The 12,537-nt window shown below is 47.0% G+C and overlaps 2 protein-coding genes across 2 annotated transcripts; one reads left to right on the top strand and one right to left on the bottom strand.

Annotated features, from left to right (window-relative positions):
- Positions 1–2,572: 2,572 nt before the first annotated feature.
- Positions 2,573–5,038, top strand: LOC139323128 (nicotinamide N-methyltransferase-like). Its single transcript, XM_070952350.1, has 3 exons — positions 2,573–2,729; positions 3,285–3,492; positions 4,611–5,038. The coding sequence occupies exons 1-3, from the start codon at positions 2,573–2,575 to the stop codon at positions 5,035–5,037; spliced, it is 792 nt and encodes a 263-aa protein (XP_070808451.1). The 3' UTR covers position 5,038.
- A 4,123-nt stretch (positions 5,039–9,161) lies between these two features.
- On the bottom strand, positions 9,162–11,050 carry LOC139323126 (nicotinamide N-methyltransferase-like). Its single transcript, XM_070952347.1, has 3 exons — positions 10,852–11,050; positions 10,112–10,319; positions 9,162–9,622 (listed from the first exon to the last, which is right to left on the bottom strand). Exons 1-3 carry the CDS (start codon positions 11,048–11,050, stop codon positions 9,196–9,198), a joined length of 834 nt encoding a protein of 277 aa, XP_070808448.1. The 3' UTR covers positions 9,162–9,195.
- Positions 11,051–12,537: the final 1,487 nt, after the last annotated feature.

Here is a 12,537-nt window from a genome sequence, read left to right as displayed (position 1 = left end):
CCTGGGCACAAATGCTCCTTCTGGACCCCAGGCAGCCCCAGGCTCTGCTGGGTGATTCAGCTGCTTTGGTTCCTTGGCAGCTCAAAGGTGGGTAGACTTCAAAGCCTGGAAATAAACTATGAAAATAACTGATTTATTCCCAGGGAACTGAGAAATGCCTTTCTTTTACTTTTGGGTCCTGGATTATGACTTCATTTCAACTCCCCCCGAGGCCCCTCTGGCATGGCATCCAGGCTTGCAACTCCGAATGCCCTCTCGTGTTTCCGTCTGCTCTGCAGCCTTCCAGGTCTCTCACTGGACTAAGCCAGGATGCCACAGCCATGAGACACTGAAGGGATTCTGCTGCCCTCTGCAAAGCTGCCCTCCAGGGAACCTGGCCCCTTGCACTGGCATCCGGTCCCAAAATAGAAAGGCTGTTGCCTTTCCCAGTCCTAAATGCCAAGGAAGAGTTGGACAGGCGTGGAATTGGCCTTCATCGCCCATGAGGCGGGAGGGGGGAACCTGCCTTTTGACACACAACCCTGGGCAAGGAACCAGGGGAAAGGGTAACTCACTGGAGCAGTGGGCAGCCGGGCGCAACACGAGAAAAGCTTCAAACCCAAAACAGATGTTTTCTGCCCTGGAAGTAGGACGGTCAGAAAAGGGAGGCAAACCTCTCTGGTTTATTTGAAATGCAACGCCGCTATGGGAACTTATTTTCATAGCTGGTGGACCTGTCCCCGAGCAAAAGAATACTGGGCTAGAATTCAAAAATGGATTTTAGAAATCATAGGATGTAGGATAGAATTGAACCCGGAAACGTTTTTACTAGGTATGAAACCAGAGAACTTAAACAAATCTAATTGGTATCTCGCTCTCCACATCATCATTGCAGCCAGGATCTCGTTTGCGCAAGAATGGAAATCCAAAAATATTCCATCGGAGGCTACATTAACTGCAAAGATCATGGACTGTGCAGAGTCAGACAAGCTTACCGGACTTTTGCGAGATAGACAAAAATTGGGGTTATATAGTAGTTGGGACCGGTGGTATGCTTGGCTGCAAAAAAAGAAATCTTAAGAAGAATGTAAAATATTGATCTTAGTGTGAACGTGGGTAAATATTTATAGGAGCATTGCATGGCAGTTAAGAATTCTTTCTTCTGGATAATCTTTTCTTTTTTTGATGACTTGGTTTAATGAAGGTTTGTACTATCTCTAGGTGAAAATTGATGCTTTAAGACGCTATAGGTATTATATTACTCTCTGCAATGCTATCCATATTGCTATATTTTTTTCTGTAATTTTTAATAATTTTCAATAAAAAAAAAATTTAAAAAAAAGAAAAAAGCAAAGGGAGGCAGAGCTGACTATGTGGCTATCTGGCCCTGAAGGCACTCTTCTCTTCTCTGCCCTGCCTCTTCTACTTCCCCTGACCTCTGGCAAGGGGGCGCACCCCTTCCTTTTCCCCCTTGTTTCCTTTCCCCGGAGAGGGTTAGGGTTACGATGCCTCTTTTCCAAGGGAGAATATCGGATTGCATAACAGGAGGCCAGGATCCCTTCCAGCGCTATGATTCTATGTTCTGTTCTGTTGTCCCAAAAACGGACCAGCTTGGCGCAGAAGCCAATCAGAGCCAGACACCAGTGATGGACTTTTATTGAAGCTCTTCAGCAAAAGCCACTAAAGGAGCCGACATCCTGCACACCAACAAAGGATGATCTTTTATACAACTGAACACCAGAAATAGGAAAGGAAAAATTTCACAAAGTGGTGGCTCAGTGGCTAAGACGCTGAGCTTGTCGATCGAAAGGTCGGCAGTTCAGCGGTTCGAATCCCTAGCGCCGCGTAACGGGGTGAGCTCCCGTGACTTGTCCCAGCTTCTGCCAACCTAGCAGTTCGAAAGCAGGTAAAAAATGCAAGTAGAAAAATAGGGACCACCTTTGGTGGGAAGGAAACAGCGTTCCGTGCACTTTTGGCGTTGAGTCATGCCGGCCACATGACCACGGAGACGTCTTCGGATAGCGCTGGCTCTTCGTCTTTGAAACGGAGATGAGCACCGCCCCCTAGAGTCGGGAACAACTAGAACATATGTGCGAGGGGAACCTTTACCTTTTTATACCTTGCTTTAGTCTATGTGTCTCCTTTTGCCCCTAGAGTTTGCTTAAGCCTACGTGTCCTTTGCCCTTGCTTGCAGTTTCTACAATTGATTCATATTTAGTTATTCTCCCTCTGTTGCCAAGCCTCGTGACTTCCTATTCAGATTTTGTGTACAGTATGTCTTCTCCCATTTCATCCATTTCAAACTGACACGTTATGCACTCACATCCCTCCTGGGGCTGGGGGTATATTGTTTTTTAGTGGGGGATCCGCCAATCCCATGCTTCCTTTTCAAGGGAGAACACCTAGTTTCAGGTCAGGTCAGGCCCTGGCTTCTAATTGCTGTCACGATGCTCACACTGCAACATGCAAAGGTGAATTTTGTTGAGAGAGCAATCTGTAAGGGAAACGAGGAGGTGGAGCCAGCAAAGACCAAAGTATAATAATCCTCAGAGCATGAAAGGAGAACCCAGCAGTTGGTGAAAGTATTTTTGGGATGATGGAAGAGCCTTACACAGGGAAAGATTTTTACACTGAGCATTTTGATCCCAGAGACCATCTGGAAAAGAACTACAAAGTTAGCCTTGTGGATGAAGGAGTGGGTCAGTTTCTAGCCTTTTTTCTGAAAGGGGCCCACAGGGCATTCACCATAGGTAAGTCTTGACTTCCCCAATGTTAACCTCAAGGTGAGGAATGATTGTTGATCTGAGATGGTCAGCAGGAACCCAGAGGTGGATTTCAAAGTCATACTTTCATATTCACAATTCTGCTGATTGTAACTTGCATCACTTAGGTGTCTTCTTCAGGGTACAAACAGTCAAGGAATGAAAGTAGCTTACAAAAGATAGATGCCAAAGTGTTCAGAAATATTCTTTCCAGCCCTATAATTCTATGTTCCATTACTTGGCCTTTTCTGCAGATTGATCTGGAAATGAAACACAAGGAAGAAGTTTCCCCAATTTCTTTCACATGGGTTTATTTTTTCTGGAGAGAGGGTGAAATGGGTGGGTTGGAAATATATTTGTGGGAATGCTAATAAGAGAAGGAGTTGCCAGATGTTACAGTGGTCTCCAGGATCATCTTCGAAGGGTTTCTGGTGCTTCTGGGGAAGTTTAGATGGGGAAACTATACAGGGGCATGCAACAGATACAAAGGACCCAAAGCAGACTAAGCTTGAAAAATTCTGCATTTGGTTTGATGGGCTCCAGATGGCATCAAGGGAGACACCCTGATCGACATTGGCACCGGGCCAACCATCCACCAGTTCCTCTCTGCCTGCGAGTCCTTCCGAGAGATCATAGCCAGTGATTACATTGTCCAGAACTGGGAGGAGGTGCAGCAATGGCTGAAGAAGGAACCTGGGGCTTTTGACTGGACCCCCATCGTGAAATACGTCTGTGAGCTGGAGGGAGACAGGTAGGTAGAGGAAGAATGTAGCTTTTTCTTTGAAAGTCTTTAAGTCTATAAGATTATCTAAGATTCAACTAGAGAAGGCATCCAAATCCTTTTCTTCAACTTTGGTTAATCTGTCCATGTATGAAAATGCAGCAGGAGAGATTTTGCAATCAGGAGCTTTACAAGGGAATAATTGTGCAGATCAGAAGAGTCCACATTGAAGAACCAAAGGAGAATCTCTTTCAGAAAGCTTCACTAGATTCTGCTGAGATTGAGACATGGCTTTTGTGTCCATTCTGCTAGGAAAGAAAAGTGGCAACAAGTCCACAGTTTCTTCTGAGCAGATGGGAAGTGGAGAACCAGTTGTTCCAGACTTGGTCTCTGTTTTAAGTCTTCTGTAGAGCTCCAGAAGGATCTGTAGGTTCATCTCCTCCTCAGTGGTCCATGTCTTCTTTGGGCCTCCCTTTCCCAAGCTCTCTCTCCTGGTGGGACCTGTATCTAAGCAGGTTTTCTCTAGCCAAAGCCCTCCATTGGTTTCCATCTCTATTTATTCCTGCGTCAGACTCAGAAAGAGTATTCTGAGAGAGGAAGTCCACACATTTGAGAGTTGCCAAGGTTGGGAGACACTGCCCTAGACTTTCCAGGTCCCAGAGTGATATGTGAACCCAGGCAAGAAGGAATTCGTGGAGAGAGAAGGGCTTTCCTGTTCTTGAAGGACAGCAAGACCTGGGAAACCTGACCTATCTCCATCAGTGGTGGGTTTCAAAATTTTTTACTACTGGTTCTGTGGGTGTGGCTTGGTGGGCATGGTTTGTGCATGTGGCTAGGTGGGCATGGCAGGGGAAGGATACTGTAAAATCTCCATTCCCTCCCCAATCCAGGGGAAGGTTACTGCAAAATCCCCATTTCCTCCCGATCAGCTGGGACTCGGGAGGCAGAGAATACATGGGGTTGGGGCCAGTCAGAGGTGGTATTTACCAGTTCTCTGAACTCCTCAAAATTTCTGCTACCGGTTCTCCAGAACTGGTCAGAACCTGCTGAAACCCACCTCTGATCTCCATCCATAAAAAGAAGGGCAACTCTAGGTTTACCAAGTTTTGGAAGTAAGCAAGTCACATTCTTCCTGTTTTTTCTCCCAGGGAAAAATGGCCAGAGAAGGAAGAGAAAGTCCGAAGAGCCATCAAGCGGTACCTGAAATGCGATGTGACCCAACCCAACCCTTTTGCCCCACTGGTTCTTCCTCCTGCAGATTGTCTGCTTTCCAGTTTGTGCTTTGATGCAGCTTGCAAGGATATCCCCATGTACCGATTGGCCTTCAGGAACATCAGTTCCCTCCTGAAACCAGGGGGGCACCTCCTTTTCAATTCAAGCCTTGAAGGGCACTACTACACAGTTGGCCAACAACGTTTCTCTGTCCTTTACCTGGAGAAGGAGGTGATCGAAGAGGCAGTGAGACAGGCTGGCTTTGTCATTAAATGGACTGAGGAGACCAGGATCAACTGCCCCCCGTCCAAAGCAGATGCAAAAGGCCGGTGCATCCTTCTTGCCCAGAAATGTAGCCCATGAAATAAGGCAGCTGTTGATGTAAGATCCAGAGGCTTCCCCAACCATTGTTAGGATTTTGTTATACAAGTTAGGGAAAACACACACCGCGTGGCTTCTGTGATCCTTTCCTAGAAGGTGCATAGAAAATGTGTGTAATAAAATATTTTGTTTTTCTCTCTGTCTGTTGGCTCCTGCTTTCCTTGACGTGTGGGTCACACGTCAAACAGTCAATCACATCATGACCAGCTGCAGCTGTGGGCATATATGGGTCCTGTATCTGATTTTTAATTAAATTAAACAATGCTGCGTTTCAATGGTTAGATGGCCTAGAGGGTCCTCAAGCTTTTTGAACAAGGGGCCACTTCAGGCTCCCTCAGACTGTTGGGGGGCTAGACTGGCTAGGTGGGTGTGGCTGGGGGGGTGCCATGTGACTGGGGGGAGCGTGGCTTGGTGGTCATATGACTGGGTGGCCGTGGCTAGGTTAAATCGTATGATGAACGGGGGAGGGAACTAGCTATGTCTAGCCTATTGTACAAAAGCATTAGGGATGATAGCTGACTTTCAATACTGAATACAGAACAATAAAATTAGAAGGGACCTTGGAGGTCTTCTAGATCCACACCCTGCTCAAGCAGGAGACCCACACATTTTCAGAAATTTTTTTGCAGGGTTAACGGGGTGTGCATGGAGAACACCTACCCCCTCCCCCTCATGAAGGACATGCTCAATCACCTGTCAAAGAGCAAAGTGTTTACCAAGATGGACTTGAGGGAAGCCTACTACCATATACGGATTAGGGAGGGGGATGAATGGAAAACAGCATTCAACTGCCCGCTTGGCAGCTTCCAATTCAAAGTGATGCCGTTCGGACTTCAAAGGGGCCCCCCGCAGTCTTCATGCAGTTTATTAACGAGATTCTGCATGAGCACCTATACAAAGGGGTTCTGGTCTATTTGGATGATATCCTCATATTCAGCGAAATGCTGGAAGAGCACGTAAAGCTTGTCCAGCAGGTGCTGAAAAACCTGCTTGCTGCCAAGCTCTACACAAAGCTGTCAAAGTGCGAGTTTCATAAGACTTCACTAGACTACTTAGGATACCAGATTTCTAGCGATGGGGTAGAGATGGACACAAGCAAAGTTAAAGCTGTTTTGGATTGTTAACCCCCAAGCACCCGAAAACATCTCCAAAGCTTCCTGGGGTTTGCCAACTTCTAAAGGAAATTCATTCCAGCTTTTGTGGAGGTGGCGCTGCCCTAACTGAACTGTTAAAAATGGGGTCCCCACCAACAAAACCAAAGCCGTCACAGCCACTTGCATGGACAATGGAATGCCAGAAAGCTTTTGAAAAACTGAAAAGGCTGTTCGCCCAAGAGCTGATCCTGCAACATCCGGACCCAGAGCGGCAATTCATTGTCCAAGCCAATGCCAGCGACATGGCAGTGGCTGCAGTTCTCCTGCAAAGGGACACCAAGGGGCAATTGCTACCATGTGCCTACATATCCAAGAAACTTAACGATACAGAGAGGCGATGGGCCATTTGGGAGAAAGAAGCTTATGACATTTGATGGGTGTTACTCTCTTGGAGACACTTCCTGGAAGACAGGAAGGAGCCTTTCATAAGAACCTAGAGGCCCTAAAAACACCCAGGAAATTGTCTCCTAAGCAAGTCCACCGGGCTCAATACTTCAAACAGTTCAAGTTTGAACTGAGATACATACCGGCAGGAAAAAATGTATTGGGAGATGCGCTATCGAGGAAGCCCCAATTCGACAGCTGCCAAGAGGAAGTGTCCCATGCCACAATCCCTCCCCATTCACAATCGGCCGCCCAAGTCATCACCAGGAGTCAAACCAGACAGCCACCTGACCCCTGGACGATCATTGATCTATTTTCGAAGCAAGCCCATTTCACTGCTTGCTCTGGACTACCCTCTGCAAAGAAATTGGCAAAGCTATTCGTCAAGTACATCTACTGACTGCATGGAACGCCACTCCGCAGTATCTCGGACAGAGGGGTCCAATTCACCATCAAGTTCTGGAGAGAGTTCCTGAGGTCCATCGGGTCCGCATAGGGGCTCAGTTCGGCTTTTCACCTGAGCATGAATAGGGCCGTGGAATATACAAACTCCATGGTGGAACAATCAGATGCTATGTGGATTACCAGCAAGAAAATTGGGCGGACTTGTTGCTGTTTGCAGAACAGCGTACAACAATGCCGTGCATTCTAGCACTGGACTAACTCCTTTCCAAGTTACCAGCGGCATGGAATTTGTCCCCATGCCAGAACTGCCGAGAGAACCCCCCTCCTCCATATCATTGACAGAATGGATGGATTCATTGAGAAAGGGATGGGAGAATACAAAAAAGGCGCTCTCTGAAGCAGCAGCTGGATATAAAAAACAAGCAGATAAGCACCACTTGCTTTAGCCCCCCTTTTGGGTGAGGGAGAAAGTTTTTCTCTCCACTAAGTACATAAAATTGAGACCAAAGTTCTTAGGCCCTTTTCCTATAGTGAAAATAATTAACCCTGTGACAGTGCAATTAAGCCTCCCTCGCATATTAGGGAAAATCCACCCCTTATTTCATTGTACTTTGCTGAAACGATCCGTTGGATCTAACATAAGACCCCAGACCCAACTGCCTCCCCCCCCATTGTGGTGAAAGGAGGGACCGGTTACGAGACAAAGAGGATATTAGACTCCAGAATGTATAGAGGTCAGTTGCAATACCTAATACAATGGAAAGGGTACCCTTTTTCTGATGCCCTCTGGGGAAAAAGCTGGAACATCAAAGCAGATAGACTGATTGAACAATTCCATGATAAATACCTGGACAAGGTAAAGGGTCCCCCTGGGAGGGGAGGGGTTGTTAAATGTGGATAACTCCCCCAACTGTTATTTTCTTTACAGGACACATGTCTCTTCTGGGGGGTGGGGGTGCATGTCATGCCTGGAAGCCATATTACCTGTGTGCCTTGAGGATCCAGGCCTGCCACACTTATACCGTGGGATGTTGAGAGGGGGGGTTGCATGAGTGAAGTAGAGATAGCCATAACAAACTGCTCTAAGAGAAGTTCAAGGCTTGATGTCCGGCAGCTGTGCAAAGGAGAAATTGGAGGGATGTCTTCTGTTCGGGAAAGAACTGATTGGAGCTGTGGTGGACATGTGGGAGATGTGGGCAAGGTCTTGAACTCTCTTGTGGGTGAGGAAAACCCAGAAGCTTTCAGATTTGGGTTTTCCCAGATGTGCCAATATGACATCTCTAATAAAAGTTAGCTTTGACAAACTTCAAGCCTCTGAGTTTGATTTCGTTGGGGACGTTACTTGGAACCCTGACACTCTCTTCCCTTTCTTTTCTGAATTCTGAATTCCAAGTTGATTTCTTAAAACAGCTCCCCTCCCAATGTTTGCCCTAATCAGCCTATCCCTTGTTTCCTGCTTATTGGCTCCAAAAGAGCTGCTAATTATAGCAACTAGGGAGTAGCATCTTTTTCAGCTTCTGCTTTACTACTCTCCTGCACTTAAATCCAGAACAGGTAGATCAGCATTTCTCAACCCTGGCAACTTTAAGAGGAGTGGACTTCAACTCTCGAATTTCACCCCTGATGAGAGAATGTAAAATCTAATATGATCTGATCTGATCTAAACTCCTTGAGATGCCCTCCAAAACCAGATATGCATGGACAGCTCAGCTCTGCACCAACCCATCATTCTTCTCCTTTGGCACCAAAAGGGTGCCAAAGGGAATATAAAATCTAATATGCTTTTGAACTGGCTGGTCATTTGGGGCAGCAGAGAGAGAGGGATGGGTGACTCTAACTTGGAGGAGATAAGTGGCTGGAGGCACGGAGAGGGCCACCCCCAGCCAGTGGCAGGGTAGCCAGGAGTGCCATCTCAGAAAGGGCAGGGATGAGTGCAGTCCAGGGCAACACATGCCCAGAGAATCCACATGCTTAGAAAACACAGGGACACAACACAAGGAAAGCAAAAACCAACACACACACACAGAGGCAAGGTGTTACTTTATTACACACAGAACCATTTGCCAGATGCCTATTAGGAAAGACAAGGAAAAGAGCATAGAAGCCATGTTGTCTGTGCTTTCCCTAACTTGTATAACAAAATCATTATGATGGTTGGGGAAATAATCTGGGTGTTACATTAACAGCTGTCTAACTTTCATGGGCTGCATTTCTGGGCAAGAAGGATGCACAGTTTCTTCCCATCAGCTAGAGAAGGGGGGATGTTGACCCTGGTCTCCTCAATCCACTTAATGACAAAGCCAGCTTGTCTCACTGCCTCTTCGACCATCTCCTTCTCCAAGTAGAGGGCAGAGAACCTGTGTTGACCCACCATGTAGTAATGCTCCTCAAGCGTTGAATGAAAGAGAAGGTGCCCCCCTGGTTTCAGGAGGGAACTGATGTTCCTGAAGGCCGATCGGTAGGTGGGGATGTCCTTGCAAGCCCCATCGAAGCACAAACTGGAGAGCAGGCAATCCGCAGGAGGAAGAACCAGCGGGGCCAAAGGGTTGGGTTGGGTCACATCACATTTCAGGTATCGCTTGATGGCTCTTCGGACTTTCTCTTCCTTCTCTGGCCATTTTTCCCTGGGAGAAAAGACAGGAAGAATGTGACTTGCCTACCTCCAAACCTTGGTCACTCTGGAATTGCCCTTCTTTTTATGGATGGAGATAGGTCAGGTTTCCCAGGTCTGCGGTCCTTCAAAAACAGGAAAGATCTTCTTTCTAGAAAATTTCCTTCCTGCCTGGATTCAAATATCAGTCTGGAAAGGTCAAGGACAGTATTCCTCCACTTTGACACAATTAAGATGTATGGCATTCAACTCCCAGAATTCCCCAGACAGCACAAGGAACACTGGTCTGGGGACCCTACTGAGATACAGGTCCCGCCAGTAGAGAGAGCTTGAGAAGGGGAGGCCCAAAGAAGACATGGACCATTGATGAGGAGATAACCCTGAAGGTCCTACTGAAGCACTGCAGAAGAATTAAGACAGAGATCGAGTGTGGAACAACTGGTTCTCCACTTCCCATTTCCCCAGGAGAGATAGTGAACTGCTACATTCTTCCTCTACTTACCTATCTCCCTCCAGTTCACAGACATATTTCACGATGGGGGTCCAGTCAAAAGCCCCTGGCTCCTTCTTCAGCCATCGCTGCAGCTCCTCCCGGTTCTGGTCAGTGTAATCGGTGGCTATGATCTCCCGGAAGGACTCACAGGCGGAGAGGAACTGGTGGATGGTTGGGCCGGTGCCAATGTCGATCAGGGTGTCTCCCTTGATGCCATCTGGAGCCCATCAAGCCAAATGCAGAATTTTTCAAGCTCAGTTTACTTTGGGTGCTTCCTATCTGCTATTCTGAACACTGGTACCTATTTTCCCATCTGAGCTGCCCCAGAAGAAGCACCAGGAGCCCTTCAAAGAACTTCCTGGGGGCCACCTGATCACCTGGCAACAACTCCTTCTCTTCTTTGCATTCCCATGAACCTATTCCCTTCCCACCTGTTCTCCCCATCTCAATAAGAAATAAAGACATGTGAAAGAGATTGGGGAAACTTCTGCTTTGCATTTCGTTTCAGATCAATCTGCAGGAAAAATCAAGAAATGTTTGTGACCATTTTGGCATCTGCCTTTTGTAATCTACATCCACTTCATGGCTTAGACACCCTGAAGAGGACATCTAAGCGGTGCAGGTTATGATCAGCAGAATTGTGAAGACAAAAACATGACTTTGAGATTTGCCTCTTGGCTCTTCCTGACCATCACTGATCATCAAGGCTCCCTCACTTTGAGGTTAAAGTTGAGAAAGTCAAGACTTACCTATGGTGAACGCCCTGTGGGCCCCTTTCAGGAATAAAGTGTGAATCTTCTTCAGTCCATCATCATCATCATCATCATCATCATCATCATCATCATCATCATCATCATCAAAGTTAACATTATAATATTTTTCCAGATAATCTTTGGGAAGAAAATTCTCAGCATAGAAATCTCCCTCTGTGAAAGGCTCCTCCATCATCCCAGAAACTCTTTTGCCAACTTCTGGTTGTTCCCTTCAAGTTCTCAGTTTTATCTTATTTTTATCTTGGTTAGCTCCACCCCCTGATTTCTCTTACAATTTGGTTTCTCAACAAAGGAGCCTGTTGCAGGCCGCAGCGTGATCGTTTTGCCCACCACATGCCGAGAGACCTGAAGTCATGATCTGACCAGTCCTCTCCCTCTTATGCAATCAGATGTTCTCCCCTGGAAAAGAGGCAGCAGAAGACTTCCTTCCTCTCCCACCAAAGGAGGGGAGTGGGTCCTTTTGCCAGAGGGCAGGAAAGGCTTGTCAGAGACCAGGGTCTTTGGGAACAGGTCTTCAAGATCCAGATCCACCTCCTGTTCTGATCACCCTACAGAGCAGAGTGTCTTTTGGTGTCCTTTGTGAGACGGAGGGGGGAGGTGGATGGGGGCTGCGGGGGTGGGTGGGGGGCTTGAAGGTTTTCTCTTGCAGAAAAGTTTTTGTGTTTTCCCTTTCTTCCTAACTCCTGTGCTGGAGAGCAGCATTATAATTCTGCCAGGCAGTCGAGTCTTCCAGCTTTTGGATTCCTGTCCAGCCACCTTCCTTTCTCTCCTCTGCAGAAAGGAGAGAAGCACACCAATACATACACACACCAATACACACACAGAGAGATGCAGGATGTTACTTTCTTACACGCAGAGCCATTTCCTACATGCCTAGCAGGCATGGAAAAGAGCGCAGAAGCCACGTTGTGTGTGCGTTCCCTAAGTTGTATAACAAAATCATAACCATAGTTGGGGAAACATCTGGGTGTTACAGCTGCCTTATTTCAGGTGCTACATTTCTCGGCAAGAAGGACACATCTCACCTTCCCATCAGCTAGAGAAGGGGGAAGGGTATTCCTGGTCTCCTCAATCCACTTAATGACAAAGCCAGCCTGTCTCACTGCATTTTCCACCATCTCCTTCTCCAAGTAGAGGGCAGAGAACCTGTGTTGGTCCACCACATAATAATTATTCTCAACCGTTGAATGAAAGAGAAGGTGCACTCCTGGTTTCAGGAGGGAACTGATGTTCCTGAAGGCCAATCAGTAGGTAGGGATGTCCTTGCAAGCCCCATCAAAGCACAGAGTGGAAAGCAGACAATCTGCAGGAGGAAGAACCAGCGGGGCCAAAGGGTTGGGTTGGGTCACGTTGCATTTCAGGAACTGCTTGATGGATCTTCGGAGTTTCTCTTCCTTCTCTGGCCATTTTTCCCTGGGGGAAAAGACAGGAAGAATGTGACCTGCCTACCTCCAAACCTTTGTCAACCTAGAATTGCCCTTCTTTTTATGGATGGAGATAGGTCAGATTTCCCAGGTCTGTGGTCCGTGAAAAACAGGAAAGTTCTCTTCTGTGCAAATTTCCTTCTTGCCTGGATTGAAAAATCCTCAACCTTGGCAGCTCTAATGATCTACGGGATTCAGATCCCAAAATTCCCCAGCGGACACAGTGGATTAGAGTGGA

This window comes from Pituophis catenifer, unplaced genomic scaffold, assembly GCF_029215685.1.
Source record: "Pituophis catenifer annectens isolate HBS135680 unplaced genomic scaffold, rPitCat1.0.hap2 SCAF_12, whole genome shotgun sequence".
Taxonomy (NCBI): domain Eukaryota; kingdom Metazoa; phylum Chordata; class Lepidosauria; order Squamata; family Colubridae; genus Pituophis; species Pituophis catenifer.
This window is presented reverse-complemented; position numbering and strand designations above follow the sequence as displayed.

Excerpts from the sequence above, each read along its gene's own strand:
- LOC139323128 (XM_070952350.1), top strand. The coding sequence starts at position 2,573 with ATGATGGAAGAGCCTTACACAGGGAAAGATTTTTACACTGAGCATTTT. Across the intron at positions 2,730-3,284 it reads CCACAGGGCATTCACCATAG|ATGGCATCAAGGGAGACACC; the intron begins GTAAGTCTTGAC and ends GATGGGCTCCAG. Across the intron at positions 3,493-4,610 it reads TGTGAGCTGGAGGGAGACAG|GGAAAAATGGCCAGAGAAGG; the intron begins GTAGGTAGAGGA and ends TTTTTCTCCCAG.
- LOC139323126 (XM_070952347.1), bottom strand. The coding sequence starts at position 11,050 with ATGATGGAGGAGCCTTTCACAGAGGGAGATTTCTATGCTGAGAATTTT. Across the intron at positions 10,320-10,851 it reads CCACAGGGCGTTCACCATAG|ATGGCATCAAGGGAGACACC; the intron begins GTAAGTCTTGAC and ends GATGGGCTCCAG. Across the intron at positions 9,623-10,111 it reads TGTGAACTGGAGGGAGATAG|GGAAAAATGGCCAGAGAAGG; the intron begins GTAAGTAGAGGA and ends CTTTTCTCCCAG.